Source organism: Thamnophis sirtalis, unplaced genomic scaffold (genome assembly GCF_051295495.1).
Source record: "Thamnophis sirtalis isolate CommonGarterSnake01/CBP01778 unplaced genomic scaffold, rThaSir2_p1.2 scaffold_8, whole genome shotgun sequence".
Lineage (NCBI taxonomy): Eukaryota > Metazoa > Chordata > Lepidosauria > Squamata > Natricidae > Thamnophis > Thamnophis sirtalis.
In genome coordinates, this window is record NW_028261388.1 from 2076085 (window position 1) to 2102217 (window position 26133).

Consider the following 26133-nt stretch of genomic DNA (forward strand, 5'->3'; position numbering starts at 1 on the left):
ATGGACAGATGGAGGGATGATATGGATGGATGGAGGGATGGACATGATATGGATGGAGGGATGGAGGGATGGATGATATGGACATCACTTTGTCACTCTGAATGTACACTAATTGGCATACATTAAATGAGATGACATTGCATGCAGCTCTCAAAGAGTCTGAGAGAGAGAGAGAGGCCAGAGACCAGGCCATGCAAACAAGCGATGCTCCATCCACAGGATGCAGGAAGCACATGAAAACCACGTTCCCTCCACTCCGTGGAAGAACCTGCTGCCCAAAACTTTGGCGGCCAGTGAGCTAACAGCCCTTAATGAGGACCAGAAAGTTGAGTCTGTGCACCGGATCCTTCCCACTCGCCTGAGATCCCTCCTGATGGAAGTGGCCCAAACTGGACCGGCTCGATCAGCAGAGGGAGCCTCGGGGGGGGGGGGGGTCACCTGGCCTCCCTTTGCTGACTCAAGCCGTACAGAGGCAAACCGGAGCCGGTGGCAGCCGGATGAGTTTTCGGCTGAGGCCTGCAGGGTGGCAGGAGAGGAGCCAGGCAGCTGTCCTCTTTGGCCAGCCTCTTAAGACGCTTTAAGCAGCCCCCGTCGGCGTGGAAGGGATCCCTGGCTTAAGTGTAAATAAGCGTGTATAAATAGGAAGACGGACACCCGATCCGTGTGTCGTTTGGGCTTGAACTTTCAGCCACTGGAAAGTTACAACATTTGGGGGCTAAAAAGCACCCTGAACCTGTCCCAGAGGGTGGGGTGTTTTTTCCCCCCCTTTTCTTTTCAGGAGGCCCCTGGGCTTTTTCCTTGAAGAGGTTTCGCTTCTCCTCCAAGAAGCTTCTTCAGCTCTGCAAGGAGCCCACCATCCCGTCAAAGTTGAAGAAGTTGCTTGGGGGAGAAGCGAAACGTCTTCAAAAGAAAAGAAAAAAACGAGGAAGTCCATTTACCTCCTGAAAAAAGCACCTTTGGGACAACCTGCATGACGGAGAATCTCTACAGACTTTGGGCTACACAATTTGGGGTGAAGACCCTTGGAATGGGGTGGGAGAAGGAATGGATTTCCAGAGGGGGAAAAAACAAATACATTATTTAATTTCATTTATCTTATATCTGTTTATCTATCTATCTATCTATCTATCTATCTATCTATCTATCTATCTATCTATCGGTATCTTTCTATCTATTGTCTGTCATCTATTTGATATTTGTTTATCATCTGTCTGTATCAATCTATCTATTTACTCAATCATCAATCATCTCTATCCATCAATCAACTTATCTATCATCTATCATTTATTTTCTATCTATCTATCTATCTATCTATCTATCTCTCTCTTCTGTCTTTTTCTGTCTGTCTCTCTATCTTCTATCTGTCTTTATCTATCTTTTATCTATCTATCTATCTATCTAATCTATCTATCTATTGTCTGTCATCTATTTGATATCTGTTTATCATCTGTCTATATCAATCTATCTATTTACTCAATCATCTCTATCCATCAATCAACTTATCTATCATCTATCATTTATTATCTATCTATCTATCTATCTATCTATCTATCTATCTCTTCTGTCTTTTTCTGTCTGTCTATCTTCTATCTGTCTTTATCTTTTATCTATCTATCTATCTAATCTATCTATCTTCTGTCTTTTTCTGTCTGTCTGTCTATCTTATCTGTCTTTATCTATCTATCTTTTATCTATCTATCTATCTGTCTGTCTATCTATCTATTGTCTGTCATCTATTTGATATCTGTTTATCATCTGTCTATATCAATCTATCTATTTACTCAATCATCAATCATCTCTATCCATCAATCAACTTATCTATCATCTATCATTTATTTTCTATCTATCTATCTATCTTCTGTCTTTTTCTGTCTGTCTTCTATCTCTTTATCTATCTATCTATCTTTTATCTATCTATCTATCTATCTATCCTATTGTCTGTCATCTATTTGATACCTGTTTATTATCTGTCTATATCTATCTATCTGTCTATCTTCTGTCTTTTTCTGTCTGTCTGTCTATCTTCTATCTGTCTTTATCTATCTTTTATCTATCTATCTATCTATCTATCTATCTATCTATCTATCTATCTATCTATCTATTGTCTGTCATCTATTTGATATCTGTTTATCATCTGTCTATATCAATCAATCTATCTATTTACTCAATAACCAATCATCTCTATCCAACAATCAACTTATCTATCATCTATCATTTATTTTCTATCTATCTATCTTCTGTCTTTTTCTGTCTGTCTTCTATCTCTTTATCTATCTATCTATCTTTTATCTATCTATCTATCTATCTATCTATCCTATTGTCTGTCATCTATTTGATACCTGTTTATTATCTGTCTATATCTATCTATCTGTCTATCTTCTGTCTTTTTCTGTCTGTCTGTCTATCTTCTATCTGTCTTTATCTATCTTTTATCTATCTATCTATCTATCTATCTATCTATCTATCTATCTATTGTCTGTCATCTATTTGATATCTGTTTATCATCTGTCTATATCAATCAATCTATCTATTTACTCAATAACCAATCATCTCTATCCAACAATCAACTTATCTATCATCTATCATTTATTTTCTATCTATCTATCTTCTGTCTTTTTCTGTCTGTCTTCTATCTGTCTTTATCTATCTATCTATCTTTTATCTATCTATCTATCTATCTATCTATCTATCTATCTATCTATCTATCTATCTATCCTATTGTCTGTCATCTATTTGATATCTGTTTATTCTCTGTCTATATTTATCTATCTATCTATCTATCTATCTATCTATCTATCTATCTATCTATCTATCATATATATCTTATTGTCCATCTATCTGATATTTTTAAGCCACAGCCTTCCTCCCTGGCACACATATTTCAATGACCCTGGCCTTGCGATCCAGCCCTTTTCAAATAAAAAAAAAAATTAAGAAATCAAAATCGTTGCTGCGCTGCTAGAACTGAGCCGAGGCGAAAGTGCAGCCGAGTGTATTATTAGCCACCGAGTTTATTGCTTGGCTAAGCTGAACTGGCCCCTTTTCTAGAAGCTAACCGCTCCCCCCCCCCCGCTCCTTCCCAGAGTTTCAGGGTGCAGGTTGGAGAGGGAAAACAGCCCCCCCCCCTCAGTGGGTGAAAGGTGGGAGGGCCATTAATAGCTTGTGACCAGCTGCCTGGCTGGGCTGCCCTTTTGCAAACGGGAGGGTTTATTCCCAACCAGGGTTTAATATTGCAGAGCAGAGTTGAATGGCCATCCCACCCACCCACCCACCCACCGCTGTGATTTCTCTTGGCTTGGCCTCTCTTCCTTTCCCCAAGGTTCAAGGCTGATAGGTCTCTTTCCAAACCCCCCCCCCCCCCAAAAGCCCCAGGCTCCTTCATCAGCAAAATTCAAACCTGTGATGGAAAAAGAGACTTTTCCCCCTGTGTAAAGAATGCAGTTTTAAGGAATGTGATTTGCAGGATGTTGGCCTGTTGTGATTCTCGGCGATCCGGCCCACCCGTGTAAGGGACCCCCTCCTTTCTACAATGCCTCTACTCCTCCCCACTTACGACCCTCATTGAGCCTGCAATTTCTGTTGCTAAATAAAAACAGTCCTTCAGTGAGTTTTGCCCCATTTTTACCATCTTCCTTGCCACAGTCGTTAAGCGAACCACTGCAGTTTGTTAAGTTAGTTACAGTTGTTTAAGTGAATCCGGCGTTAAGTGAATGACTATCTCTACAGTATCTATTATCTATCTTTCTCCACGCATATCCATCCATCCATTCATCTATGTACGTCTGCTTGCCTCTATCTATCTATCTATCTATCTATCTATCTATCTATCTATCTATCTATCTATCTATCTATCTATCTACCTACCTACCTACCTACCTACCTACCTACCTACCTACCTACCTACCTACCTACTTACCTACCTATCTCATCTATCTACCTATCTATCTATCTATCTATCTATCTATCTATCTATCTATCTATCTATCTCATCAAAGCGGTGGTGGTGAGGCCCCTCCTGAAGAAACCATCTCTGGATCCAGCCGTTCTTAACAATTATCGTCCGGTCTCCAACCTCCCCTTTGTGGGGAAGGTTGTCGAGAAGGTGGTGGCCTTTCAGCTCCAGCGGTCCTTGGAGGAAGCTAACTATCTTGACCCATTCCAGTCCGGCTTCAGGCCTGGCTACAGCACAGAAACCGCTTTGGTCGCATTGACCGATGATCTCTGGAGAGCCAGGGATGGAGGCCACGCCTCCATTCTGGTTCTCCTTGACCTTTCAATACCATCGACCATGGTATCCTTCTGCGACGACTGCGGGAGGTGGGGGTGGGAGGCACCGTTTTGCAGTGGTTCTCCTCTTACCTCTCGGACAGGTCGCAGTCGGTGTTAGTTGGAGGGCAGAGATCGACCCCTAGGCCCCTAACATATGGGGTGCCACAGGGTTCGGTCCTGTCCCCCTTACTTTTCAACATCTACATGAAACCACTGGGCGAGATCATTCGGCGGCACGGGATAAAATACCATCAATATGCGGACGATACTCAGTTGTATCTGTCTGCCCCGTGCCAACTCAATGAAGCGGTGGACGTGATGAACCAGGGCCTTGAAGCTGTTAGGGACTGGATGAGGGCTAACAAACTCGTGCTCAACCCAGATAAGACCGAGTGGCTGTTGTGCTTCCCTCCCAAAGATTCGACCAATATTCCATCTCTCAGGCTGGGGGGGTCAAACATTACACCCCTCAGACAGGGTCCGCAACTTGGGAGTCCTCCTGGACCCACAGCTGACTTTTGAACACCATTTGTCAGCTGTGACCAGGGGGGCATTTGCCCAGGTTCGCCTGGTGCACCAGTTGCGCCCCTACCTGAATCGGGAGGCTCTCACAACAGTCACTCGTGCCCTTGTGACCTCTAGACTGGAATACTGCAATGGGCTCTACATGGGGCTGCCCTTGAGGAGTATTCGGCGACTTCAGCTAGCCCAGAATGCAGCCGCGCGAGCGATTGTGGGTGCACCTCGCTTCACCCACATAACACTTATCCTCCGCGAGCTGCACTGGCTACCTGTCGATCTCCGGATACACTTCAAGGTGCTACTTGTCACTCATAAAGCCCTCCATGGTAGTGGATCTGGGTACTTGAGAGACCGCCTACTGCCAATTACCTCCACACGACCCATTAGATCTCACCGATTGGGCCTTCTCCGGGTTCCATCTGCGGGTCAATGCCGACTGGCGACCACGCGGAGGAGGGCCTTCTCGGTGGCAGCTCCGACCCTATGGAACAATCTCCCCGTGGAGATTCGCACCCTCACCACTCTCCAGACCTTCCGCACAGCCATTAGAATCTGGCTATCCCGCCAGGCCTGGGGCTAAGATTGCACCCTCCTGAATGGTATGAATGTTGTGTTTTAATTATGTATTGTCTTATATGTAAAAGTCTGTTTCCCTTTTCCCTTTCGGATGTGAGCCGCCCTGAGTCCCCCCAGGGAAAAGGGCGGCATACAAATAAACTTCTGAATCTGAATCTGAATCTATCTATCTCCTATTTATCTCTTTATCTTTTCTGCCTGTCTTTTAATCTATCAATCCATCCTCTATCTCTATTCTTCTTATCTATCTATCCATCCATCGCTAAATCATCTGTCTCCACTCAATAGCCAGCCAGCCTTCTGTCTGTCTGCCTGCCTGCCTGCCTGCCTGCCTGCCTGCCTGCCTATCTATCTATCTATCTATCTATCTATCTATCTATCTATCTATCTATCTATCTATCTGTCTGTCTGTCTGTCTGTCTGTCTGTCTGTCTGTCAGTCGATCTATCTGTCTGTCTATACTGTATCTTTCTCTGTTTGTCTGTCTATCTATCTATCTATCTTCTATCTATCTATCTATCTATCTATCTATCTATCTATCTATCTTCTATCTATTTTCTATCTATTTTCTATCTTTTTAAATATCTATCCTGTCTATCATGCCATACCTGCCTGTCTGTCTGATATCTATCTACCCATCATCTACGTCTGTCTGTCTTATCAGTCATCCTTCTGTCTAATTTATATGACATCCATCTATTTTGCAAAGCAACTCTGGGGTATTTCAGAGTCTCCCAGCAAATCAATTGTTCCCTAAAAGGAACTCGCGTTCCTGAACTTTTAACTTCTTATTTTGTTTAGTTTATCGAGGCACCAAACCTAGAAACTGCCCATCTCACTCCCAGAGCAACGTCTGGAGTCACTGTAGAAATTGGGTTTTTTTAAAAAAAAAGATTTCTGTATAAGAACGAGAAAGAAACTCTTGAGAGCCATTTTCCTTTTCCTCCGTTTCAGGCCGGAGAGGACCGAAGCGAGGCTCCGAGAATGTCTCACCCAGGGCCGGCCCACCCCAAGCCAAGCGCGATGCCCCTTCAGCTGCCCGAAGAGGAAATGAAACGAATCGCTCGGATTTTTTCCACGCAGTTCTCCAAAAACGCATAGAGCCAGCCGGAGCGAGTCCGCTTCGTAAAACCTCCAGCGAAGGCGTTCTCCACGGTACGCGGTGTGAGGTCTTCTGAATGCCACCGACCCCAAATGCAGAGGGGGGGGGGCATCACATCAGCGCAAGATCCCGAGACTCCCCTGTGCCCCCAGCCCTTCTTTCTGAAACAGCACCTAATAAAACAGCACTTTGTTCTCTCTGAAGAACGTGGAGACCCATGGGAGCCAAGGGGGTGAACGTTGCCATCCCCTGCCATCCCTAGTTCTCCAATAGGAAGTTTGGAGTGGGCACCGCCAGGATAAACTCATGTTCTCCAGGCCACCATCCTGTCCTCACCACCTTCTTTTCAGCATCATGTGCTTCCTGGCCTGAGTGTTGGCATGGGAACTTCAAAGATGCCCTTGGGTATCACCCTGGCATGGCTGTGGGGAGGGACCTTAGTATCTGCCCCACTTCCTTCCACCCATTCATAGCAGAGAAATCCAGATTATTCTTTCCTTCTTTCTTACTTACTTTTCCCTTTTTCTTCTTTCTTTCTCTCTTCTCGCTTTCTCTTTCTCTCTAGACTGTCCCACTTTCTTTCTCTCCTTGTTTTTCTCCTTTTCTTCCTCTTTCTCTCTTTGTCTCTCTATTTCTTCCTTTTTCTTTCTCTTTCTTTCTCTCTTGACTTTCTTTTTTCCTTCCTCCCTCCCTTCGTCTTTCCTCCCTCCCTCCCTTCCTTCATCTCCCGCTCTCCCTTCGTCTTCCTCCCTCCCATCCTTCCTTCCTCTGTCTCTCCTTCTCTCTTTGTTCCTCTTCCTCCCTCCCTTCCTTCATCTCCCCCTTTCCCTTTATCTCCCTCCCTCCCTTCCTTCCTTCCTTCCTTCTTCAAATATAATTGTCACTTTGAAGAGATTCTACCTGCCAGCTAAAACTGGTCAATTCTCAGCGACAGGAAGATAAGAGAAAAATGGCACATTGCAGCCACAGAATTATCTTTTTCCCAAAAAAACCTCCACATTTTTGTCTCCATGTCTTTTTTTGGAGGGTTGGAGAGGAACCAATTCGTTCCAAAGAGTGGCATTCCGGCTCCCTCCCTCTTTAAAAAGCCCGCCCTGGATTTCCCCTTTACTTTTTCGATTCTTTCCACTTGTCTCCCACGGGGAAAAGAATAATAATAATCATCCTTTCTGCATTCGTTGCCCGAAAGGAATTTGGAAGCGCACCCCTGAGTCCAGGCTTAAAAAAAGACATCCTCTCCTGAAGGACTTTTTAAAATCGGTTTCCTTTCAACCTCTCCAATGGATTGCAGGTTGGAGTTTCGTCTGGGTACCCCCAGATAGCGTGGGAACTGGAAGAGGTTTGTGGGAGAGCGGTTATGAGTTCAGGATGCCGCTTTATGCAAACGGGGGGGGGGGGGTGTTGTTCCGTTCTCACAGGATGGGGGAAATGCTCCACCCTCTGGGAAGTTTTCCCAGCCCTCCACAGCAAAAAATAAATGTTAAAAAATCAACCAACGGCTTTGGAAATTTGCATCCACCTGGACAGGTGTGACTCTAATCCAGTGCTTCTCAACCTGGGCCCACCTGAAGATGCGCGGACGTCAACTCCCAGAATTCCCCAGCCAGCTCTGCTGGCTGGGGGATCCTGGGAATTGATGTCCACGCATCTTCAGGTGGGCCAAGGTTGAGAAACACTAATCAATTGTACAGTAATAAGCCTTGATTCTCTCGGTTTGTCCAATTTTTAAGAAGATTTCAGGGTTTGGGGTAACAATAACGCCTCCCAATGGAACCTGTGCTAATTTATTTACGAAGTATTTTTAGTTTGGTTGTTTTTTTATTATTATTGTGACGCAGCTTTTTTACACAATAAAAACGACGTTATATTTTTATGAATCCAAGCCTGTTTCCTGGATAGCCACGTAACGCTTGAGGCAATCGAGCAGCCTTGCCTGCCTCCTGCCCCTTTAAGAGATCTGGACTTCGACTCCCAGAATTCATGGGTGGCTGGGGAATTCTGGGAGTCGAAGGCCAGGCGTCTTAAAGGGGCCACACACAAGAGACCCATTCAGTAGGCATTTCCCTAATGTTGACACTTTTCTTGGATAGGGTGTAAAATTTGAGAAGGGACCAGAAGGCTGAGGAAATCCCTCGGTTCTGTCTAGAGGTAGTCCTCGACTTATGACCAGTTGATTATCAACAAAGTTATGACAGACCTCACCCAGGGGCAAAAAAAAAGGTCATAAAGTAGCATTCATTTCTGGTTTCCTTCAAAAAAAATAATGCCCCTTGTAAACCCTGGGTTTGTTTAACAACCATTTGCAAAATCGGCATTCGTTTTTAACCACCACGGCAAAAGAAATTTGTCAAATCAGATGCAGTCACATGGGTGACACGCTTATCAACCAGCACGGCCTACGACCGTCATTCTGGGCTCAATTGCGTTCTTAATTCGAGGACTAACCGATATTGCCATCTCCACAGCTTAGAAATTAGGTGGTGCAATAATATTAAAACGAGAGCGAAGCAGAGCCAGCCCAGCTGGTCCATTCCTGCAATGGGGGAAAAAGCTTCAAGCCCAAATTGTTGGAAATTTGAAATGGAGAATGCAAAGATTAACGCTTTCCCAATCCCGCTTCCCTTCCGTGCTTCTCACTCTGACTCCCATCGCCCCCAGCCGTGAACCATATTCATTGGGAATTGAGTACTACAGAGGAAGGCAGGGAAGCTGATTTGCTACAGAGAAAGATAGAATAGAACAGGAAGAGAAATAGAATAGGAATAAGGAATAGAATAGAATAGGGATATGGAATGGAATAGAACAGGAATAGGAATAGAATAGAATAATGGAATGAAGAATAGAATAGGAATAAGGAATAGAATAGAATAGAACAGGAATAAGGAATGGAGTAGAATAGAACAGGAATAGGAATAGAATAGAATAATGGAATGAAGAATAGAATAGGAATAAGGAATGGAACGGAATAGAAATAGAATAGAATAATGGAATGAAGAATAAAATAAAGGAATAGAATAGAATAGGAATAAGGAATAGAATAGGAATAGAATAGGAATAAGGAATGGAATAGAAATAGAATAGAATAATGGAATGAAGAATAGAATAAAATAAAGGAATAGAATAGAATAGGAGTAAGGAATAGAATGGAACAGAACAGAAATAGAAATAGAATAGAATAATGGAATGATGAATAGAATAGAATAAAGGAATAGAATAGAATAGGAATAAGAAATAGAATGGAATAGAATAGGAATAAGAAATAGAATGGAATAGAATAGAATAGGAATAAGGAATACAATAGAATAGGAATAAGGAATGGAACGGAATAGAAATAGAATAATGGAATGAAGAATAGAATAGAAAGGAATATGGAATAGAACAGAAATAGAAATAGAATAATGGAACGAAGAATAGAATAGGAATAAGAAATAGAATGGAATAGTATAGGAATAAGGATTAGAATAGAATAGACTAATGGAACGAAGAATGGAATAGAATAGAATAATGGAATGAATAATAGAATAGAATAGGAATAAGGAATAGAATAGAATCCTTTATTGGCCAAGTGTGATTGGACACACAAGGAATTTGTCTTTGGTGCAGAAGATGCTCCCAGTGTACATAAAAAGAAAAAATACATTCGTCAAGACTCATAAGGTACAGCACTTAATGATAGTCATAGGTTCCAAATAAGCAATCAGGAAACAATCCATATCAATATAAATCGTAAAGATACAAAGAACAAATTTACAGTCCTGCAGTCACAAGTGGGAGGAGACGGGCGATAGGAAGGATGAGAAGACTAATAATAATAATAGCAATGCAGTCTTAGTGAATGGTTTGACAGTGGAGAGGGAATTATTTGTTTAGCAGAGGGATGCCGTTCGGGGAAAAACAAGGGGGGAAAATCCCCTTGTTTTAACTTGTTCTCTGGGCTCTTCTCCATATCCCCAGAAAAAGTTACACCGTTCAATTATTATCATTTTATGCTTCTCAAAAAAACAATCTGATTTTTTTTCCCATCCCGTTGCGTGCATGCAGGATCGCAACTGTAACAGAGCTGGAACTGACCTTGCAATAATCTGAATTATTTCTTGCTGGGGAAGAAATAATTCTCCCCCAGGTAAAATTCTATTGTCCCCCTTGGTATCTCTTCGCAATGCCGTCTTCTAACAATGAGGCTATTTTAATATTTTTGCCAGACAACCCAGCCTGGTTGTGGGAACTTTTCTTGGGTTACTAGAGGAACCCAAATAAGTGGGGCATGTTTGCCGGAACTGTTTGTCCTAGAAACCCGAGAAGAGGGCTGGTGTTTTCTCCTGCCAAGGAGAAAAATATTTCTTCTTTCTTGTGACGTCGGCACCCACAGTGGTGGATGGAGGTCACTGCCATTTCCTGGCCTTGGGGGCTGTTACAAATGTAAATTGTAAGCACAACCTGTTCCTAGAATGTCCCCTAAATACGCAGAGGCTGCTCCAGCGTGGAGCCCTAAGCAAGGGGCTGGACCAGATGGCCTCAAGGATGCCTTCCGGATGGACGGCCCTGGGTTCCGAACGCTTTGCATGTTTGTGGATTTTGCAGCAGATCTACCAATGCAGAGAGTCCTCGACTTACAACCAGGGTTTGGTCCCCAAAAATTATGTTTTTAAGCCAGACAGTTGTTGAAGTAAGTCTTCAATCAATCAATCAATCAATCAATCAAATCAATTAAATCAGTCTTGATTTTTCAAGATCTTTCAGGCTGCAGTTGTGAATTATTACTGGGGCTGTTAAAAGTCAGTGAAATGGTTATTAAATGAATCCGGCTTCCCGGGTGACTTTGGGGTGGATTTGCTTAACGCCGGCGTGATGCTGTTTCTCTTAACCACGGCGAAAAGCTTGCACGACTCACTTAACAACCAACTTGCTTAGCCAAGGAAATTCTGGTCACTCAACAGCGGTCTCATTTAGCAAGAGAAATCCTAAACTCTATTGTGGTCGTAAGTCGAGGACTGGCCTGTGCTGAATTCACTCACGTTCTAGATTGGCAGAGTCCCAAAAACCAATTTCCATCCTTTGCTAAACTGAGCGAAACATTTTTCCCCAAGTTAACGCAGGCTTCAGTTAAGAATGCTGGTACCTTTGCAGCAATCCCTAGTTTGTTTGCACCGAACCTGGTTAAATTGGTTGTGGGAACGCAGCCGCCATACACTGCAGAGATGGGCAACTTGGACGTTTGCAGAAATAACGCAGGTAAGTCCAGAATTACAGGCCCAAAATTTCCCTTGCTAAGCGAGACGGTTGTTAAGTAAATTTTACGACCTTTCTGGCCACAATTGTTAATTGAATCCCTGTAGCTGTTAAGTGAATCATGTAGTCACTAAGCGAATCTGGCTTCCCTGTTGATTACACTCGGCAGAAGGTCACGAGAGGGGAAATCACGTGACCCTGGGAACACTGCGACCGTCGTAAATAGGAACCAGCTGCCGCCAAGACTCTGAATTTTGATCACGTCATCCCGGAGAAACGGCCGTAAGCATGAAAAAAAATGATCCTACGTGATCCATTTTTCAGTGCCGTTTTTAACGTTGAACGGTCGCTAAATGAATGGTTGTAAGTCGAGAACCAGTTATCGTCCCGTTTAATGTCCACAGAGGACCCAGCACCCATTTTTCACAGAAAAATCCCCTGTGTATAAACAGATATTTCCAGAATGACATAACCCACCGCTATTTTGGGACCCAGACCGGGCGAGGCGGGGGGGTCATTTGTGTCCTCGCACTGGCTGACCGGCCACATGATCGGTCTGTTCATCCCTTGGCATCTTGCTGAAATGCCAACCCAGCTGAGTCTATAAAGGGGCATCGACAACGATGACAGACAGAATCCCGACATAGGTTTGAGACGGACGGAAGGGCTGCTCCCCGCTCGGACCGGACGGATGGTGGATTGACGGACGGTTCATTGGCCGTGATGTAAAAAAGGTCCCCTGTTTTTTTGCAAGAAGATTCTTCAGGCTGCAAACGGGGAACTCCAGCCTGTGAATTGGGAGAGACGCTGGTTTGAGCCCAGGTGAAAATTCTGTTTTTACTGCATGGTTTCATGTAGAGTTCGACTTGCGATCAGTCGCTTTGGGGGGCTATTTATGATTTATCGATTGTTGGCTGTAAGTTATAATGAATGATTGTAACTATGATTATGACCTGTTACCTATTATTTGGTCTTTTAAGCTGAGCTTCTGCACCAGAAACCAATTCCTTGTGTGTCCGATAACACTTGGGCAATAAAGAATTCTTTTCTCGTCTCGTCTCGTCCCTTCTCTTCCCTTCTCTTCCCTTCTCTTCTCTTCCATTCCATTCCCTTCTCTTCTCTTCCCTTTCTCTTCTCCTCCCCTCCCTATCCTCCCTTCCTTTCTCTCTCCCCTTTCCTTCCTTCTCTCCTCTCTTCTCCTCTCCTCTACTCTCTTCTACTCTATTCTTTCCTTTTTCTCTTCTCTTTCTGTTCTGTTCTATTCCTTATTCTATTTTCAATTCTATTCTTTTCTGTTTTATTCTCTTCTCTTCTTTTATCCTCCCCTCCCCACTCCTTCCTTCCTTTCCTTCTTTCCTTCCTTCCCTTTCTCCTCTCCTCTATTCTTTCCTTTTTCTCTTCTTCATCCTTCCTCTTTCTCTCCACTCCATTCCACTCTATTCCATTCTCTCTTTTCTCTTGTCTTCTCTTCTGCATTCTGTTTTATTCCATTCTATTTTTTTCACCATGATAACTTCGAACAAGTCACTAAATGAAGCGTTGAAAGTTGAGGACTGCCTGCATCATCTTTGCGTGCCTATACCACACTATCGGATGGATCCACTGTTACCCTCCCCTCCCCTAGGCGGCTCCTGGGCATCCTCCTATCAGTTCGGCTGGCACGGCTAAACGCTTCGGATTAGATCTTAGTCCAACGTCAACGAGAGCCATTGAGGCAGCTGATCTATTATCGATTCTAATTCCTCCTCCTCCTCCTCCTCCTTCCTTCTTCCTCCTCTTCTTCCTTCTTCCTTCTTCTTCTTCCTTCTTCCTTCTTCTTCCTTCTTCCTTCTTCCTTCTTCTTCCTTCTTCCTTCTTCTTCCTTCTTCTTCTTCCTCCTCCTTCTTCTTCTTCCTTCTTCTTCTTCCTTCCTCCTTCTTCTTCCTTCTTCCTTCTTCTTCTTCTTCCTTCTTCTTCTTCTTCCTTCTTCTTCTTCTTCTTCTCCCTCTTCCCCTTCCTCTTCTTCATCTCCTTCCTTCTTCCTTCTTCTTCTTCTTCTTCCTTCTTCTTCTTCCTTCTTCTTCTTCATCTTCCTCTTCTTCATCTTCTTCTTCTTCCTTCTTCTTCTTCTTACTTCTTCTTACTTCTTCATCTTCCTCTTCCCCTTCCTCTTCTTCATCTCCTTCCTTCTTCCTTCTTCTTCTTCTTCTTCCTTCTTCTTCTTCTTCTTACTTCTTCTTCTTCATCTTCCTCTTCCTCTTCTTCATCTCCTTCCTTCTTCTTCTTCTTCTTCTTCTTCTTCTTCCTTCTTCTTCTTCTTCCTTCTTCTTCTTCTTCCTTCTTCTTCTTCATCTTCCTCTTCCTCTTCTTCATCTCCTTCCTTCTTCCTTCTTCTTCTTCTTCTTCTTCTTCTTCTTCTTCTTCTTCTTCCTTCTTCTTCTTCTTCTTCTTCTTCTTCTTCATCTTCCTCTTCTTCATCTTCTTCTTCTTCCTTTTTCTTCTTCTTCATCTTCCTCTTCTTCATCTTCTTCTTCTTCCTCTTCTTCTTCTTCCTCTTCCTCTTCTTCCTCTTCTTCTTCTTCCTTCTTCTTCTTCTTCCTTCTTCTTCTTCTTCCTTCTTCTTCTTCTTCTTCTTCATCTTCCTCTTCCTCTTCTTCATCTTCTTCTTCCTTTTTCTTCTTCCTCTTCCTCTTCCTCTTCTTCATCTTCATCTTCTTCTTCTTCTTCCTTTTTCTTCTTCTTCTTCTTCTTCATCTTCCTCTTCCTCTTCTTCATCTTCTTCTTCCTTTTTCTTCTTCTTCATCTTCCTCTTCCTCTTCTTCATCTTCTTCTTCTTCATCTTCCTCTTCCTCTTCTTCATCTTCTTCTTCTTCCTTTTTCTTCTTCTTCATCTTCCTCTTCTTCATCTTCTTCTTCTTCTTCCTTCTTCTTCTTCTTCATCTTCCTCTTCCTCTTCTTCATCTTCTTCTTCTTCCCCTTCCCCTTCCCCTTCCCCTTCCCCTTCTTCTTATTCTTATTCTTATTCTTCCTTCTTCTTCTTCTTCTTCTTCTTCTTCTTCTTCTTCTTCTTCTTCTTCTTCCTTCTTCTTCTTCTTCCTCTTCCTCTTCCTCTTCTTCATCTTCTTCTTCTTCCTTTTTCTTCTTCTTCATCTTCCTCTTCCTCTTCTTCATCTTCTTCTTCCTTTTTCTTCTTCTTCTTCTTCATCTTCCTCTTCCTCTTCTTCCTCTTCTTCTTCTTCCTTTTTCTTCTTCTTCATCTTCCTCTTCCTCTTCTTCATCTTCTTCTTCTTCTTCCTTTTTCTTCTTCTTCATCTTCCTCTTCTTCTTCTTCTTCTTCTTCTTTCTTCTTCTTCTTCTTCATCTTCCTCTTCCTCTTCTTCATCTTCTTCTTCTTCCTTTTTCTTCTTCTTCATCTTCCTCTTCTTCATCTTTTTCTTCTTCTTCCCCTTCCCCTTCCCCTTCTTCTTCTTCTTCTTCTTCTTATTCTTATTCTTCCTTCTTCTTCTTACTTCTTCTTCTTCTTCTTCCCCTTCCCCTTTCCCTTCCCCTTCTTCTTCTTTTTCTTCCTTCCTCTTCCTCTTCTTCTTCCTCTTCCCCTTCCTCTTCCTCATCTTCTTCTTCATCATCATCTTCTTCTAGGTTCCTTCATTCGAGGGTGGAGCTGTGCAACCATTCATAAATTGTAGGCCGCCGCGACCAAAGGAAGGTTTCCGAGAAGGATGGTTGGTCTGAAGCCCATCGAGATCCCGCCGTCCGCGCCCATCAAATTCCTGAGCGCTGGCACAGCCGCCTGCATTGCTGACCTCTGCACCTTTCCCTTGGACACAGCAAAAGTCCGGCTCCAGGTAGGTTCCCCAAATCATAATGGCCCCGTCACTAAAGGAGACGATGATCGCCAAGAGTATAAATCCTTCCATCCTCCAGCATCCGGTCAGAACTGGAGGAATCTTCTCGCACGAGAAGAGAAACGAAGGATGAAAATAGCAATAGCAATAGCAGTTAGACTTATATACCGCTTCATAGGGCTTTCAGCCCCCTCTAAGCGGTTTACAGAGTCAGCATATTGCCCCCACAGTCTGGGTCCTCATTTCACCCACCTCGGAAGGATGGAAGGCTGAGTCAACCTTGAGCCGGTGAGATTAGAACCACCGAACTGCAGATAGCAGTCAGCTGAAGTGGCCTGCAGTACTGCACTCTAACCACTGCGCCACCTCGGCTCAGTGGGACCATGGAGCAGATGCAGATGCTGGCTGGGGAATTCTGGGAGTTGAAGTCCGGACATCTTCAAGTTGCCAAGGTTGAGAAACACTGGTCTAGACCACGCCCCCCCCTGCCAGGGCAGGGATCCATCATCCTAACAGTTGCTAAATGCCTCGGTTAACAATAAATACTCCCACGAGCCTTTTTTTTCAATAGTTTGTTTTAATTAGTTTATAATACAGCATGGAAAGAAAATAAAAAAGTAGTAGTATAGTATAGTATAGTATAAGTTTATTTATAGTAAATAAAGTAAATAGTAAGGGAAATAGGGAAAAGGGGAAAGGGAGGGAAAGAAAAAGAGAAAAAGGAAAAAAAAAAGGCATGGACTCTCGACACCCTTTGGTGCAGTAGAATAAAATCACAACATCCAACCTCAACTTTTTCACTTTTGCACCAAAGAATGGCCCATTTCTATAACCAATAGCAATAGCAATAGCAGTAGACTTATATACCGCTTCATAGGCCTTTCAGGCCTCTCTAAGCGGTTTACAGAGAGTCAGCAGCATATTGCCCCCAACAATCTGGGTCCTCATTTTACCCACCTCGGAAGGATGGAAGGCTGAGTCAACCCTGAGCTGGTGAGATTTGAACCGCTGACCTGCTGATCTAGCAGTAGCCTGCAGTGCTGCATTTAACCACTGCGCCACCTTGGCTCTAACCGCAAATGTAGCCCAGCGGTAAAACCCAAAAATCAAAGTTTTATTATTTTTCTCCCCCACTTCAAGCGCAAAATTCAGGAGTGGTTTCCAAGCAGAAATAAAAATATTTGTATTTTTTTTTCCCCCCTGGATCGAAACAGCCAATTTAACCATCTCTGCTCACCCCATCCGTTTTTTGCAGCCACTCGTCCATTGTGGGGATCGGTTGGGGGGGGGGGGGGTTTGCCACAAGCCATGATTGTTGGGTTTGGCATCCGAGGTTTGATTCTACACCCAACCTTCCAACCTTGGCACGGTTAAGACCTGCGGACTGGCTGGGGGATTCTGGGAGTTGAGGTCCGCGTGACTTAACCATGGCCAAAAGTCTGGAATCTCTGGTTTTAGACCGATGCCAGGATGATAACGCCGCTGGGTCTCCCTTCTCCTTTCAGATTCAGGGGAATCGAGGACTTGCAAAGCGAGCAGACAGGTGAAATATAAGGGGGTCCTGGGCACTATCACCACCATGGTGAAGACGGAAGGGCCCAAGAGCCTCTACAACGGGTTGGTGGCCGGTCTCCAGCGCCAGATGAGCTTCGCCTCGGTCCGGATCGGGCTCTACGACTCGGTGAAGGAACTCTACACCCCCGAGGGCTCCGAGCGTAAGTTTAGAGGCTACTGCACAAGGGTCCTCTTCTCCTCTTCCTCTTCGTTTTCCTCCTGCTGCCCTTCCTTCCTTCCTCCTCTTCCGTCTCTTCCTATTCTCATCCATTCCTCTTCTTCTCTTTCTCCTCCTCCTCTTCCTATTCTCATTTATTCCTTCTTACTTCTCCTCATCTTCCCCTCTCCTCCTCTTCTCCTCTATCTTCTCCCCTTCTCCTTCTCTTCCTATTCTCATCCATTTCTCTTCTTCTCCTCCTCTACTGTCTCTTCCTATTCTCATTCATTCCTCTTCTTCTCCTTCTCCTCCTCCTCCTCTTCCATCTCTTCATATTCTCATCCATTCCTCTTCTTCTTCTTCTCCTTCTCCTCCTCCTCTTCCTATTCTCATTTATTCCTTCTTACTTCTTCTCATCTTCCCCTCTCCTTCTCCTCTCCTCTATCTTCTCCCCTTCTCCTTCTCTTCCTATTCTCATCTACTACTACTCTCCTCCTCCTCTATCTTCTCTTCCTCTTCTCCTTCTCCTCTTGCTATTCTACCTTCTCTTTCTCTTCTCCTCGACCTTCTCCTTTTTTCCTCCTCCTCCTATTCTCTTTCTCCTTCTCTTCCTATTCTCATCTACTCTCCTCCTCCTCTATCTTCTCTTCCTCTTCTTCTCCTCCTCCTCCTTTTCTTCCTTTTCTCATCTATCTTGTCTCCCTCTTTCTCCTTCTCCTCCTTCTCCTTCTCATCCTCCCCTTCCTCCTTTTCCATCGCCTCCTCCTCTTCTCCTTCTCTTCCTATTCTCATCTACTATTCTTCTCTCCTCCTCCTCCTCCTCTATCCTCTTCCTCTTCTTCTCCTCCTCCTCCTCTTCCTCTCATCTATCTTCTTGCCCTCTTTCTCCTTCTTTTCCTCCTCATCCTCCCCTTCCTCCTTTTCCATCACCTCCTTCATCTCCTCCTCTTCTTCCCCCTATTTTCATCTACTCCTACTACTCTTCTTCTTCTCTCCTCCGCCTCTATCTTTTCATCTTCTTCTTATTTTCCTTTTCTTCTTTTTCTCATCTATCTTCTCTTTGTCCTTCTTCTTCTCCTCATCCCCCCTTCCTCTTTTTCCATCTCCTCTATCTCCTCCTCCTCTCCTCCTCCTCCTCCTCTTTCTTCTTCCTTCTTCTTCTTCTTCTTCTTCTTCATCTTCTTCTTCCTCCTCCTCCTCCTCCTCTTTCTTCTTCCTTCTTCTTCTTCTTCTTCTTCTTCCTTCTTTTTCTTCTTCTCCTCCTCCTCCTCCCCCTCCTCCTCCTCCTCCTTCTTCTTCTTCTTCTTTTTCTTCTTCTTCTCCTACTTCTACTTCATCTTCTTCTTCCTCTTCCTCTTCTCCCTCCCTCGTCACATCTCAGATACCAGCATTTTCACCCGCCTCCTTGCCGGCTGCACCACTGGCGCCATGGCGGTGACCTGCGCCCAACCGACGGACGTGGTGAAGGTCCGCTTCCAAGCCCACATCCAGCTGGTGGGGACGCCCAAGCGATACAACGGGACCGTCGACGCCTATCGGACGATTGCCCGGGAAGAAGGCTTCCGAGGACTCTGGAAAGGTGCCTCTCCCCATCTTTTCTTTCCCCCCAAAGCAATTTTGGAACCCGGAACCTTCTTCCCCACCCCACCCCCCGCCCCTACCACACCCCGCATTAACCAACATTTCCTTCCTTTCCGGGACAGGGACTTTTCCCAACATCACCCGGAATGCCATTGTCAACTGTGGGGAGATGGTGACCTACGACCTCATCAAGGAAACCCTGCTGAAGTATCACCTGATGACAGGTAAGGGAACCTCTTCATTCCCCCCCCCCCGAGAAAAATTGGAATTCTGCATTACAGGCGGTCCTCGTTTAGTGACGGCTCCGTTTAGGGACCATTGGCGGCTACAACTGTGATGTGGGGGGAAAGCCGATCTTAATTAAAGCAAAGGAAAAGGGAAGGTGGATCGCAGGCTTCGTCAGGGTTCCACTTTCCACAAAATGCTTTGCTTAGGAACCAAGTTGCCAGTTCTAATTGTGGTCACTAAACGGGGACTACCTGCCACATAAATAAAATGGATACTGTATATATAAGAAATGCAAGAAAACTGTAGATATATCCCCTGATGGCAGGTCAGGGAACCTCTTCATTTCCCCCTCCCCCCCAGAGAAAAATTGAGAGGGGGGGGTAATTCTGCATTACAAGCGGTCCTCGCTTAGTGACGGCTCCGTTTAGCAACCCTTCACAGTTCCAACTGTGATTTTAAAAAAGGTCCCTTTGTGACCAATCTTTGCACTCACAACTTTTGCAGCAAAGGAACGATGAAGGCGGACCGCAAGGGAGTCGTGGTTTCCCTTAACGAAATGCTCTGCTTAACAACCAAGTTGCCGGTTTAAATTGTGGTCGCTAAGCGAGGACTACCCGCCACATGAAGAAAATGGATAAATAAGAAAGACAGGAGAAATGTAGATATATCATCTGATGAAAAATAAGGGAAAGGTTTAATCCCACCTGCCAGAGAAAAATTGGGAGGGGGAGAATTCTGCATTTACAGGTAGTCCTCGTTTAGTGACGGCTTCGATTAGAGACCATTGGCAGCTACAACTGTGATGAAAAGAAGTAAGTTTGCAAACTATCTTCACCCTTTTGCAGATGAAAGTAGCTCACAAGCTTTGTCAGGGTTTCATTTAACGAATGCTTTGCTTAATAACCAGTTCTAATTTTGGTCACTAAACGGGGACTACCTGTCACATGAACAAAATGGGTATATAAGAAATACAAGAAAACTGTAGAAATGTCACCTTGTGACGTGTGTGGGGGCTTCATAACTCAAGGAAGATTTTGTCTTAAAAAGGAAATAAATAAAACCTAGAAATAAGGAGGAATTTTCTGACAGTGGCCATCAATCCATGGAGCAGAAGTTGCCTTCAGAAGTTGTGGGAGCTTCATCATTGGAGGCTTTCAAGGAGAGAAATGGTGTAGGGTCTCCTGCTTGGGCGGGGGGGGGGGGGTTGGACTAGATGACCTCCGAGGTCCCTTCCAACTATGTTCATCTTTTTTTATTATTCTGTTATTCAGAAGTTGTGGGAGCTTCATCCCTGGAAGCTTTCAAAAAGAGACTGGACTGTCAGAAATGGTGTAGGGTCTCCTGCTTGGGTAGGAGGGGGGTTGGACTAGATGGCCTCCAAGGTCCCTTTCCACTCTGTTCATCCGCAAATGCTTTCTGAGGAAGCATATTTGGAGAGAAGGAGCACCTTCTATCTGGGTCAGTGTTTCTCAACCTTGGCGACTTTAAGTCCTGTGGACTTCATTTCCCAGAATCCCCCAGCCAGCACAGGTGTGCTGGCTGGGGGATTCTGGGAAATGAAGTCCACAGGACTTAAAGTCGCCAAGGTTGAGAAACACTGATCTGGGTTCTTGATGCCCATCGTCCTAAGGGCCGCCTTCTCTTCCCTCCTCTCCCCAGACAATTTCCCGTGCCACTTCGTCGCTGCGTTCGGAGCCGGTTTTTGCGCGACGGTGGTGGCGTCTCCAGTGGACGTGGTCAAAACGCGATACATGAACTCCAGGGCCGGACAATACAAGAACGCCTTGAGCTGTATGCTGACCATGGTGGTGAAGGAAGGACCAAACGCTTTCTACAAAGGGTGGGTCAATTTCCCCCCTCCCCAAGAGGAGGGTCCCTTTGATTGATTGATTGATTGATTGATTGATTGATTTAATAAATTTATAGGCCGCCCAATCCCGAAGGACTCCCTGTAATAACAGGGGCTAGAATTGTATTTGCACAGAACTGGAAAACAGACAAACTCCCCATCAGAAGGAGAGATAATAAAGAAAATGTTGGTCTGTGCAGAAATGAATAGGTTAACTTTGAGAATAAAGGACAAAGAGAAATCGGTGTACTTCAGTACACAGGGGCATTTTTATGATTGAATATGAATGAAAGATGACAGATCAAGTAAACCAGATAAAACCCTATTAAACTAAGGGGAGGGGAAGGGAAAAGCAGAAGAGGTGGAACTATTATTACGAAAACAAAATGTGGAAGAAGGAATTTATTTTTATGTAAATATGGTCCCGGTTTTGCTTGAATGCCACCCCTAAAATCCATTCAGCGTGAAGAACAACATAAGTCATCGCAACAATGGAAGGAGGGAGGAAGAGGAGGGAAAGGAAGAAAGGGTAAAGCAGAGGAAGTAAGGGAGGGGTAGAAAGAGTAGGAGAGATGCTAGGAAGGGGAAGAAGAGAGGAGGCGTGGGGGAGAGGAAGGGGAAGAAGGAAAGAGAAAGGAGAGGAGGAAAGAAGAAGGGAGAGCAGGGAGGTTGGGAGGACGGAAGGAGTAGTAGGGTTGTTGTAAAATAAGATGGATGTACGGGCAGTGACCACAATTATATTTTTAATTTTTTAAAAGAATTGTGATAAAGGATAACATATAAATATCAGTAGTGCTTACGAGAATGTATATTTGTGAATGTATATATGAGAAAGAAAAATAAAACTTAAAAAAAAAGTAGGCAATCTTAGGTTAAAATCTGGGAGTTTGGGGGATGTAACCACGGAGTCAGGGAGAGCATTCCAGGCGTCGGCCACTCTGTGGCTGAAGTCGTATTTTCTGCAATCGAGTTTGGAGCAATTTATCTTGAGTTTCTGTTCTGACACACACACCCTTCTCCGTCCAGGAACGAAAGCCAAAACAGACGTACGAAAGAATGTTTTAATCAGTCCAGACTCTTGTTGGCTGCAAGCCCAAAATAAACAAAGAGATAATCGCTCTGGCAAAAAGTCCTATAAATCTACGCAGCTCTGCAAACAGGCTTCTCACAGCAAACCACTTCTCCAAGTTGGTTTCTCTTGATTTGTGAAAGTTGACTCCTGCAAACAGGGCGTGGCCCCAAACAGTCTCTTTTATAATCGGGAGAGGATCTTAATCAGCCTCAGCTAAGCGCAATCATCTCTTACAATTACGCAGTTGTTCTTTCCGTGGAGTAGCCCTTCAATGGGGTGCATCCTGAAGCAACTCACAAGTGTTTTCCTGAACACTCCCTCTGATCCAAGGCTCTGCCGCCACCTGGTGGCCAAGCAGTCTCTCCTCGCCCTGCTCGGAGTCGGCACCCTGTCCAGGGTCCTCCACCTCCTCCAGGGCCGACTCATAAGACCACTCGCTGTCAGAGTCTGGCGGCAGCTCCAACGGCTCCTGCCGAGCCACAACAAGTTTGTATCTATTGTGTGCTCGTGCGGTTGAAGCTGAAGTAGTCAGCAAAGTAGGACATTGTAGAGGATAATTTTGTGAACTACACTTAGGTCAGATCTTAATCGGTGTAGTTCCAGGTTGCCCAAGCCCAAAATTTCAACCCTGGGGGCATAAGGGATTCTGTTGCGAGCAGAGGAGTGGAGGACTTTTCTCTTGAAAGATCTCTGGATTTAAATCATTATTATTTTCTCGTTTTTCCAGCTTCATCCCTTCTTTCTTACGTCTGGGATCCTGGAACGTGGTGATGTTTGTGTCTTACGAGCAGCTGAAAAGGCTGATGGTTTTGGCCCAGGTTTCGTGGGAAGCCCCCTTCTGACTTTCGACATGAAGTCCAACTTGCCCGATCTGATTTGGGCAAGGGTCTCCTTGAGCCCAAGAGAGAAGGAAGACAGACACCCAAAGGCGGGATTTTAACGGAAGGACTTTCTGCCAACAGATTTTTGCCGTGACGGCAAGCGTACTAATCAATTATATTAATTGCTACAATTGCTCTGCCCTGTAAGGCACGAATAGAATAGAATTTCAGAGTTGGAAGGGACCTTGGAGGTCTTCTAGTCCAACCCCCTGCTTAGGCAGGAAACCCTACACCTCTTCAGACAAAGGGTTGTCTATCATATCTATCATCTTCTCTTGGGATATCTCTAATACATCTATCAGGATCTTGGATATTATCTGTACTAAGTTCTCTCCTTTTATTTAAAACTTCCATGAGACTTCAGGCACTGGAAGAAAACTTTTTTATCCTATAAACATGCCACAACTGGACATTGATCGCGCATCCTTGCTCAAGGGAGCCACCCAGATGTGGATCTCGTATCACGTGAACAGATGCCGAGAGGTAAGGATCATAAAACACTACGAAACCACACCGATCCTAACTTGATCCATCTTTCGGGAAACATGTCAGAGCAGTGTTTTGGAAAGTCGGGCCGCTGGAAGACGGGTGGACTTCAACTCCCAGAATCCCCTGTCTTAAAAGCATTCTGGCTAACTAGGGAATTCTGGGAGTTGAAGTCCACAAGTTGCCAAGGTGGAAAAGCAATTTTTGGGCTGTGGCGGGGGGGGGGGGGGCGGCATGAGGCTCTGCACCAAGGGTGAAATCCACTTTGCTACTGGTTCGGTAGCAATGTGAGCATGCATGCTCCCTTTGCATGCACCACCTCCACACATCTTTGCAGATGCTCGCCTGCAAAGATAAGCGAACAGCGGAAGGGGGGGGAATCTGCTGTACCACCCGATTTAGATTAGCTAGAAAGCAGAAAACCTTGCTTTCTAGCTAATATAAATCAGGCGTCACAACTGATCGTCAGAAAAACCACTTCGCTCAAACCGGTAGCATTTTTTTTTTTTTTTACTACTGGTTGGAGCGAACAGGTAGCATTTTTACTACCGATTCAGGCGAACCAGTCCGAACTGGTAGCATTTCACCGCTGCTCTGCAGAACCATCAGGTTCTGGTGATGCCCAGAGATGGGTTCCTACCAGTTCGCACCTATTCGGTACAACCAGTTCGTCAAATCTACCGAACCGGTTAGAAGAGGTTCCACCAGTGGACCCGGAAAGCAGGCCACACCTACAGAAGAGGTTCCAAAAATTTTTCAAACCCACCACTGCCACACAGGGAGAGAGAGATAGACAGACAGACTGACACAGAGAGAGAGAGAAAGAGAAAGAAAGGAAGAAAGAAAGAAAGAAAAAAGAAAGAAAGAGTGTGAGAGAGATGAAAGAAAAAAAGAAAAAAGGGACAGAGAGACAAAAGGGAGGAGAGAGAGAGAAGAAAGAAAGAAAGAAAGAAAGAAAGAAAGAAAGAAAGAAAGAAAGAAAGAAAGAAAGAAAGAAAAACACATGGCCGGCAAGCCACTCCCACCAGGTCACATGGCCAGCAAGCCACTCCCACAAAGGAGGCCACACCCACAGAGTACGTTCCAAAAAATTTTGAAACCCACCACTGGTGATTCCCCAACTCAGTAACTATTTGCAAAGGTTCTTAAATGAGGTAGCTTTGCACACCGAAGAAAACGCCGTGAAAAAGCCACTACACACACACACACACACACACACACACACACCCAAACACACCCAAAAAATCTAAAAATTATACTTGTGTATTAAGAAGCAAAATAGAAGAAGCAAGTCCAATTTCCAAGGAGTCCAGAAGGCGTTTTGATAATGTTAACAACTTCTGCAAAAAGCCTGTTTGAGGTAGCAAAGGGGGGGGAAATGCTTCTTTCCCTTCCGCCAAGGGTGAAAATGAAATTCTGAAAGGGATCAATTACAAAAACGGTGCAAAACGTTGCAAATCTGGACTCCCAAATTTGAAAACATTTGAGTGTCTTTTTTCCCCCCATAGAAAGTAATTGAAGCAACAGTGAAGCATTTTCTCCATGCTTTTTTTTTCTTTTAAGTAAAAATAATCCTCTTGGTCAATTTTTCTCTAAGAAGGATGGGTGGTAGCACTTAGCTTAGCCAATTATGGCTCTTCCTACTTCTTTTTTTCTTTTTTTCTTCGTTAAACATAATATTTTATTTCCATTTCATTCTATACAATCATATGTATACTGTGCATAACCGGGGCATATAACATTGAATAATAAGCACGGCCCTCGCTTGTATAGAGAATACCCCCTACAATACAAACCCAATATACCACCTTGGCCCACCATACACCCTCTTTCAACCCCCTCCAACTTTCATTCTTCCTTCTTACATACCCCTCTACTACCTACTTCCCCTCCCCCTCTATCACTCCCTCTCTTAATCCATTCCCTCCCTTCCTTCTCCTCCTCCTCTCTCTCACCCTCTCCACCCCTCCTTCTTCTTTCACTCAGCTCCTCCCTTCGGTGTACTTCTATTACCTTCCAATATATTCAGCTTGTTCTATTTTTACACTAACATTAAAAAGCCACAGTATACAAGTGCAATCATGTACTTTAAAATTTAACACATATTATATTTCCCCCCTCCCCCCTCCCCCTAAAACCCCACCTCCCTTCCCTCCCCCCGACTTCCCAGAGCCCATACACCGTATAACTTTTTAACAAACACAGTCTAAAATATCTCTACGTTGAACTCAGCTTCTTACTGGGCTCTTCCTACTTCTGATAACATTAAATGAAAAATAAAAGCATAAGGGCTTCTGTAGGGCTTCTGTAATTTTTTAAATGCAGTGAAGCTTGAAACATTTCCCAAGTATTTATTGACGCTGTTTATTTTGTTAAAACCTTTTTTAAAATATATATATATATATATATATATACAGAACTTTAGACGGCTGTGACTAAACCATCTTCCTTTTTTCTTTCTAGTGAAGGACCCAGTGAAAAAAAGAGATCTTGTTTCCTGGAATCCTGCTAGGAAATTCTGCCATAAAAATAAATTCTAATAAATTACATGGGAGACTTTCAGGGATAAAATCAAAGGCCTTTGCCCTGTCTCCAGCATTGTATATTTTCCCTTTTCTTTCAATAAACTTTTTGTTTAAAAAATTGCAAATATCTCTGAGATTTATATCCGTATCACTTTAATCAGCTGCTTACTCAGAACAAGTTTTTTTTTTTAAACAGAAGTCACAATTCGTACAAAATTTTCGACACGGATTTTATGATTAATAAACCAAAACAAAGATATTTATTGAAAATATGACTA

The 26133-nt window shown here is 44.1% G+C and overlaps 2 protein-coding genes across 2 annotated transcripts in view; both read left to right on the forward strand.

Moving 5' to 3' along the window:
- The window catches only part of C2CD3 (C2 domain containing 3 centriole elongation regulator), an 84561-nt gene extending 77695 nt beyond the window's left edge, over positions 1-6866 (forward strand). The window contains exon 33 of the mRNA XM_087720954.1: positions 6322-6866. Within this exon, the coding sequence (XP_087577080.1) occupies positions 6322-6468 (147 nt within the window). The 3' untranslated portion in view covers positions 6469-6866. The remainder of the gene's footprint in view (positions 1-6321) is intronic.
- Positions 6867-12251: 5385 nt separating this feature from the next.
- Positions 12252-23378, forward strand: UCP3 (uncoupling protein 3). Its single transcript, XM_087720955.1, has 7 exons — positions 12252-12520; positions 15317-15526; positions 17028-17237; positions 18615-18812; positions 18937-19038; positions 20702-20882; positions 22691-23378. The coding sequence occupies exons 2-7, from the start codon at positions 15397-15399 to the stop codon at positions 22803-22805; spliced, it is 936 nt and encodes a 311-aa protein (XP_087577081.1). The 5' UTR covers positions 12252-12520; positions 15317-15396; the 3' UTR covers positions 22806-23378.
- Positions 23379-26133: the final 2755 nt, after the last annotated feature.

Excerpts from the sequence above, each read along its gene's own strand:
- UCP3 (XM_087720955.1), top strand. The coding sequence starts at position 15,397 with ATGGTTGGTCTGAAGCCCATCGAGATCCCGCCGTCCGCGCCCATCAAA. Across the intron at positions 17,238-18,614 it reads CACCCCCGAGGGCTCCGAGC|ATACCAGCATTTTCACCCGC; the intron begins GTAAGTTTAGAG and ends GTCACATCTCAG. Across the intron at positions 19,039-20,701 it reads GAAGTATCACCTGATGACAG|ACAATTTCCCGTGCCACTTC; the intron begins GTAAGGGAACCT and ends TCCTCTCCCCAG.